Genomic DNA, 7,500 nt, shown 5'->3' with positions numbered 1-7,500 from the left:
TCCCTCCCTCCCTCAGAGATGGCGTGGTGGTGTCGAGCCCTGGCGTTCCTGGTGGCGTCCCTCTTCCTCACCTCCGCCCTTAGCTCCTCCTCCTCTTCCTCCCCGCCCCTCAACCACCCGGAATTCCGCTCGGAGAAGCTGATCAACAACGTGGTCCGGGACCCCCTCACGGGTCGCCTCTATGTAGGCGCCATCAACGCCCTGACCCAGCTGGACCCGTGGCTCGTCAGGGAGTCGTGGACCGAGACCGGGCCCAAGGACGACAACCGCCAGTGCACGCCGCCCGTCACGGCGTCCTGTGACGAGGCCACGCCCACCGACAACCACAACAAGCTGCTGCTGGTGGACAGCGCCCGGGGGTCCCTGGTGGTCTGCGGGAGCCTGTTCCGGGGGATCTGCTCCCTGAGGAACCTGTCCCGCGTGGCGGACCTGCTGTACTTCAGCGACACCAAGGGGGAGAAGACCTACGTGGCGAGCGCAGAGGAGGGCGTGTCGGTGGTCGGGGTGATGTCGTACTTCGCCATCAATGACGCCGTCAACTTCACCGTGTTCCTGGTAAGGGGCTCTGCTGTCTCTCTCTCTCCCCCCCCTCCTCCTCCTCCCTTCCCTCTCTCTCTCCCCCCCCCTCCTCCTCCTCCTCCCTTCCCTCTCCTCTCCCCCCCCCTCCTTTAACCCCTCCTCCTCCTCCCTCTCCCATCTCCCCCCCCCTCCTCCCTCTCCCTCTCCCACCCCCCCCTCCCCCCTCCTCTCCTCTAACCCCTCCTCCTCCTCCCTCTCCCATCTCCCCCCCCCTCCTCCTCCCTTCCCTCTCCTCTCCCCCCAACCCCTCCTCTCCTCCCTCTCACCCCCCCCCTCCCCCCTCCTCTCCTCTCCCCCCAACCCCTCCTCTCCTCCCTCTCCCACCCCCCTCCTCCCCCCTCCTCTCCTCTAACCCCTCCCTCCCCCTCCTCTCTCCTGGTAGGTGGGCAAAGGCTATGGCAGCCATGACAGCACCAAGCTGATCAGCACGCGGATCCTGGAGGACCACGGCGACTGGGTGGTGTTCGACAGCATCATCGAGGCGTCGGCGGTGCAGGCCAACCCCTTCGTGCTGCGCTACCTCCACGACTTCCGCCACGCCTTCAAGCACGGCGGCTTCGTCTACTTCCTGTTCTCGCGGACGCTGGGCGCCCAGGACATGAAGGTCTTCACCTTCGTCTCCCGCATGTGCGAGAACGACCACAACTACTACTCCTACACCGAGCTGCAGCTCAACTGCACCGCCGCCAACAGGTGTGTGGGGGTGTGTGTGTGTGTGTGTGTGTGTGTGTGTGTGTCCACCTACAACCGAAAGGGCTTGTCAAATAAAATGCCTTTCTTCTTTCCTTCCATCCTTCCATCCGTTCCTTCATTCCTTCACTCCATTCATCCAACCATTACTTATCTATTAATTCCTTCCAAATCTTCCATCCCTCCCTCCCTCCTTTTATCTCCCCTCCCTCCTTCCCTCCCTCCCTCCCTCCATCCCTCCCTCCATCCCTCCTTCCCCCCCTCCGTCCATCCCTCCCTCCCTCCCTCCATCTCCCCCTCCCTTCCTCCGTCCCTCCCTCCCTCCCTCCCTCTCCCCCCACTCCCTCCCTCCCCCCTCCCAGGTACAACAAGGCCCAGGCAGTGTACGTGTCTCCCGCGGGGGAGGCCCTGGCCCGCAGTATGAACGGGTCGGGTCAGTACGGTCCGGTCGAGCCCTCGGACGAGGTCCTGTTTGTGGTCTTCACCTCGGACGACGACAGCTCCTCCTCGGCCCTGTGCATGTACCCGCTGCGGGCCGTCAACCGCAGGCTGGTGCAGGTCATCGGCGCCTGCTACAGCGAGAAGGGCCTCATCGAGGGGAAGTCGGCCGTCTACGCCCCCTACTCCTCCAAGTCTGAGGAGCTGTGCACCAATAACAACGAGGTGAGGGCCTCGGGGGGCTGGTTTCTAGAAGGTGATTGGTTGGTTTGGTGGGTTGGTTTGGTTGTGGGTTGTTATGGGGGGTTTGAAACCTACTTTTCAGAGGTTGCGGTTGCGGTTGTGGTTGTGAATGGTTTTTTTATTGTTATGACTGATGGGTGCGACATGGATGGATGGATGGATGGATGGATGGATGGATGGATAGAGAGAGATGTAGATGGATGAGGGATGGAGGGAGAGATGGATAGATAGATAGATACAGATACAGATAGATTTTGGGATAGATGGATAGAGAATGAACAGACGACCGTGACTCCTCCCCTCCAGAAGAGCATGGTGACCAACTTCAAGTGCGGGGCGGAGTTCTTGCCGTCTCCCTTGGCGAGCAAGGCGGAGTTCGCCCTGGCCACCGAGCCTGTCTACACCAGGAAAGGTCAGCTGACCGCCGTGGCGGTCGCCGTGGAGACGGAGCACGCCGTGGCGTTCCTGGGCACCAGCCAGGGGGAGGTGATTAAGCTGCACCTGTCATCGGCCAACCACTCGGAGGTGTATGGGCGCGCCCCCTGCGACAGCACCGCTAACCGGGTCAACAAGAACCTGCTGTTCGACGGCGGCCACGCCCACCTGTACATCACCACGGAGAAGAAGGTGAGAGGTCCTGTTTACCTGGTGTTTACCTGGTGTTTACCTGCTGTTTGCCTGCTGTTTACCTTTTTACCTGCTGTTTACCTGCTGTTTACCTGCTGGTCTATACCTGTATTCTGTACTGTCGTAGTTGACCCTGTGGTGCTGTGTGTCCTGTTGTAGATCACCATGGTACCAGTGCAGGCCTGCCACCTGAAGACAGACTGCCTGTCCTGTGTCGCCCAGAAGGACCCCTACTGTGGCTGGTGTGTGCTGGAGGGCAGGTCAGTACCCCCGTGTGTGTGTGGTGTGTGGTGTGTGTTATGTGTGTGTGTGTTTGTGTGTGTGTGTGTGTGTGTGTGTGGGGTGTGCATTATGTGTGTGTGTGTGCATGTGCGTGTGCGTTTGTGTGTGTGTGTGTGTGTGCGTGCGTGTGTGTGTGGGGTTTGTGTTTGTGTGTGATTGTGGTGTGCGTGTGCGTGTGTGTGTGTGTGTGTGTGCGTGTGTGTGTGTGTGTGTGTGTGTGTGTGTGTGTGTGTGTGTGTTTAGCACGCTGAGCTAAAGCCCAGGCCTAAGCTTGGACATGCTAGGTCGCCCACTGCACCGTGTGACTGTTTGTGATTGGTGCACTAATATCATGTGACTGTTTGTGATTGGTGCACTAATACCAGGTGTGTTGTGATTGGTCCAGGTGTACCAGGAAGAGGGACTGTGATAGGGCGGAGGAGGAGAACACCTGGCTGTGGAGCCCCAACCAGCAGTGTGTTCGGATCCACACCTTCAACCCCCCCAACATCAGCTGTCGGAAGACCCAGCAGGTACAGTGTGTGTGTGTGTGTGTGTGTGTGTGTGTGTATACAGTATATTACACGGCAGCTCTACCCCCATGTGTCTTGTGAACGTGTCCTGTCCTGGTTTGGCCTGTTTTGGCCCGTTCTGGCCTGGCCTGGTCTGGTTTGGCCTGGCCTGGTCTGGTTTGGCCTGGCCTGGTCTGGTTTGGCCTGGTCTGGTCTGGTTTGGCCTGGTCTGGTTTGGCCTGGCCTGGTCTGGTTTGGCCTGGCCTGGCCCGTTCTGGCCTGGCCTGGTCTGGTTTGGCCTGGCCTGGTCTGGTTTGGCCTGGCCTGGTCTGGTTTATCCTGGCCTGGTCTGGTTTGGCCTGGCCTGGTCTGGTTTGGCCTGGTCTGGTCTGGTTTGGCCTGGTCTGGTTTGGCCTGGCCTGGTCTGGTTTGGCCTGGCCTGGCCCGTTCTGGCCTGGCCTGGTCTGGTTTGGCCTGGCCTGGTCTGGTTTGGCCTGGCCTGGTCTGGTTTGGCCTGGTCTGGTTTGGCCTGGCCTGGTCTGGCCTGGTCTGGTTTGGCCTGGTTTGGTCTGGTCTGGTTTGGCCTGGCCTGGTCTGGTTTGGCCTGGCCTGGTCTGGTTTGGCCTGGTCTGGTTTGGCCTGGCCTGGCCTGGCCTGGTCTGGTTTGGCCTGGTCTGGTCTGGTTTGGCCTGGCCTGGTTTGGCCTGGTCTGGTTTGGCCTGGCCTGGCCTGGCCTGGCCTGGCCTGGTCTGGTTTGGCCTGGTCTGGTTTGGCCTGGCCTGGCCTGGCCTGGCCTGGCCTTTCCTGGTCTGGTTTGGCCTGGTCTGGCCTGGTCTGGTTTGGCCTGGTCTGGTTTGGCCTGGCCTGGCCTGGCCTGGCCTGGTCTGGTTTGGTCTGGTCTGGTCTGGTCTGGTTTGGCCTGGCCTGGCCTGGTCTGGTTTGGTCTGGTCTGGCTCTGCTGTGCTGCCTCTGCTTACGTCAGCTGAGTCAGTTCCATGCCGGCCTCAGATGAGCGCCGGGGGGTCATGAGCGCCGGGGGGTCATCTGTGGTTAATGAAGTGAATACTATGTAAATACGGCAGCAGAATCTCAATGGCTCACCTCTCAGTTTCTCCCCTCTTCTCCTCAGAAAGACGGTTCTGGTCTTTGGTCACGTACTGAGACTGCTTGACGGGTTACTGATGTGATTTGAAAAATAATGGAAAGATAATGTCTCTCTCTCTCTCTCTTCCTTTCTCTTCCTTTTTCTCTCTCTCGCTCTTTCTCTCTTACTTTCTCTCTCTCTCTTCCTTTCTATCTCTCTCTCGCTCTTTCTCTGTCTCTCTCTTCCTTTCTCTATTTCTCTTGCTCTCTCTCCCTCCCTCCCTCCCTCTCCATCCCTCCCTCTTTCTCTCCATCCCTCTCTCTCTCTCTCCCTCCCTCCCTCTCCTCTCCAGGTGGTGATCGATGTCCCCGCCCTCCCCCTGTTGGGCAGCTCTGATAGGCTGGAGTGTATGTTCGGCACCTTCCACAGTAAGGCCGTCATGTTTGACAGGAAGGTCACCTGCACGCTCCCCGACCCCGTGCAGATCCCGCCCACACCTCTCCGGCAGGGTAGGTTGTCCAATCGCAGCATCCTACTGTCACCCCAGGCCCCAGGGCCGGTTGAGAGGTCACTGTGTCTGTCAGTTGGTGTGTGTCGTGTGTGTTGTGTGTGTGTGTGTGTGTGTCGTGTGTGTGTGTCGTGTGTGTGTGTGTGTGTGTGTGAACTGTAGAGCATTCTCCAAGCCTGAATGCTAATCTGTTTCTTCACATTTGCATTGTCTTTCTGAACACCACGTCACCACTTTACTGATGGGCTCTGAAGTGATTCTCCAAGCCTGAAAGACGACTTTGTTGACTTTAGACAACGTGTCATTGTCTTTCCAAACCAGATAGTAATGTAGTGATGGTGAATACAGAAACAGGCCGGCAGACAGTTGGGCAGGCAGGCAGACAGTTGGGCAGGCATACAGGCAGGCAGGCAGGCAGGCAGTCAAACAAGCAGACAGACAGTTGGGCAGGCAGGCAGACAGTTGGGCAGGCATACAGGCAGGCAGGCAGGCAGGCAGTCAAACAAGCAGACAGACAGACACACAGACACACAGACCGAGACACAGACAAACAACCAGTCAGACAGACAGACAGACAGACAGACAGACAGACAGTATGTTAGACAGCGGTATGTTCAACTCTGTGAAGTTGTGGTTTTGTGATGATGTTGTGATGTAGTTGTGATGTTGATGATGTTGTGGTGTTGATGATGTTGTGATGTTGTGGTGTTGATGATGTTCTGGTGTTGTGGTGTTGTGATGTTGTGGTGATGTTGTGGTGTTGATGATGTTGTGATGTTGTGGTGTTGATGATGTTCTGGTGTTGTGGTGTTGTGATGTTGTGGTGATGTTGTGGTGTTGATGATGTTGTGGTGTTGATGATGTTGTTGTTGTTGTTGTTGTTTAGACTTCGTGGCGGTGGCGGTGAAGGTGCTGGTGAACGATGGTGTGGAGGTGACGTCTGGAGAATACAAGTTCTACAACTGCGCCGCGACTGTCAGGAAGTCCCCCAACACACCGTGAGTGGACGCCATTTTGTTCAACTTATTTATATATATTATATATTATTATATATATATATATTATTTATATCATTGACCTGCCCACCACTTGATGAAATGTGACGTCAAATATTTTTGACAGTTATTTTGAGTTACTCTCAGTGTTCTATCCCTGCTAATCAAAAAACAAAGCTCTGAAGTTTCATTGGCTGGTGGAACCTAACTCTCTCCTCTGATTGGCTGACGTGCCGCAGGTGCATAGCATGCGTCACTAGTGAGTGGAGTTGCCAGTGGGACGCCCGGGACCACACCTGTAGTGACAGTGACCAGACTGTAGAGGGCGCCCACATCATCAAACCTCAGAAGGTAGGAAGGAGCAGGGGGATCATTAGAACCCTTTGGTTTCTGTTGACCGTTTCATTGAGGAAGTGTGTGTGTGTGTGTGTGTGTGTGTGTGAGACAGAGTCCCCAGCTTGAGAACCCAGACCCTTGCTCATGTCTGTCTGTCTGACTGTCTATCTCTCCACCCTGTCTGACTGTCTGTCTGTCTGACCACCCTGTCTGTCTGCCTGCCTGCCTGTCTATCTGACCACCCTGTCTGTCTGTCTGACTGTCTGTCTCTCCACCCTGTCTGTCTGACCGCCCTGTCTGTCTGTCTCTCCCCCAGGCGGACAGCTGTCCCCAGTTTGAGAACCCGGAGCCTCAGCTGATCCCAGTGGGCCACCGTATCCCCATCAGCTTCCAGGGCAAGAACCTGGACGTCTACCTGGTGAGGCTGGTGCAGACTCTATCATAAGAACTATGATACTATACTTAACACCTTTCAAAACACTAGGCTTGATGTGGTGTAGAGACATGACAGAGTGGGATCACTGCCATGTACGTACTCCAGAACTGGGTCAAGCACTTATGCTATACTTTATATGGTGAGCAGGGGAGGCTGCTGGAGGTAGACATCAGAGGAGGATTTCTACCTCCCCCAGCCTCTACGGAGTCCTCTTCGTCTTAGCTTACTCTGTCTCCGTATCGTCTCCAGGATCGGAGGTTCAAGATCGGCACGGACCTCATGAAGCACATCGAGGAGGACGTCACCTTGGGCGAGGGGTCAAAGTTCAACTTCCGGGGTTATGAGGTCAGTGGCGCGGAGAGTAGAACGCATCGTCTTATATCAGAGCGCCCCTCCTCTCCTCTCCTCTCCCCCTCTCCTCTCCTATCCCCCTCTCCCCCTCTCCTCTCCTCTCCTCTCCTCTCCTATCCCCCTCTCCCCTCCTCTCCTCTCCTCTCCCCCTCTCCTCTCCTATCCCCCTCTCCCCTCCTCTCCTCTCCTCTCCCCCTCTCCTCTCCTATCCCCCTCTCCTCTCCTCTCCTCTCCTCTCCTCTCCTCTCCTCTCCTCTCCTCTCTTCTCCTCTCCCCCTCTCCTCTCCTCTCCTCTCCTCTCCTCTCCTCTCCTCTCTTCTCCTCTCCCCCTCTCCTCTCCTCTCCTCTCCCCTCCTCTCCTCTCCTCTCCCCCTCTCCCCTCCTCTCCTCTCCTCTCCCCCTCTCCTCTCCTATCCCCCTCTCCTCTCCTCTCCTCTCCT

General features: G+C 57.0%; 1 protein-coding gene across 1 annotated transcript in view; it reads left to right on the top strand.

The window, feature by feature from the left end:
- Positions 1–18: 18 nt before the first annotated feature.
- LOC310824560 (plexin-B2-like) overlaps positions 19–7,500 on the top strand; it is a gene marked incomplete at its 5' end in the record, with an annotated part of 27,476 nt that continues 19,994 nt past the window's right edge. The window contains 11 exon segments of the mRNA XM_083697828.1: positions 19–555; positions 962–1,272; positions 1,632–1,932; positions 2,257–2,577; positions 2,737–2,837; positions 3,245–3,371; positions 4,787–4,943; positions 5,829–5,940; positions 6,177–6,288; positions 6,590–6,691; positions 6,959–7,054. Of these exon segments, the coding sequence (XP_083553954.1) occupies positions 19–555; positions 962–1,272; positions 1,632–1,932; positions 2,257–2,577; positions 2,737–2,837; positions 3,245–3,371; positions 4,787–4,943; positions 5,829–5,940; positions 6,177–6,288; positions 6,590–6,691; positions 6,959–7,054 (2,277 nt within the window).

Source organism: Argentina silus (assembly GCF_951799395.1).
Source record: "Argentina silus genome assembly, contig: scaffold_260, whole genome shotgun sequence".
NCBI classification, from domain to species: Eukaryota; Metazoa; Chordata; class Actinopteri; order Argentiniformes; family Argentinidae; genus Argentina; species Argentina silus.
Note: the sequence above shows the minus strand (reverse complement) of the source record. Positions and strands in the feature narration are given on the sequence as shown.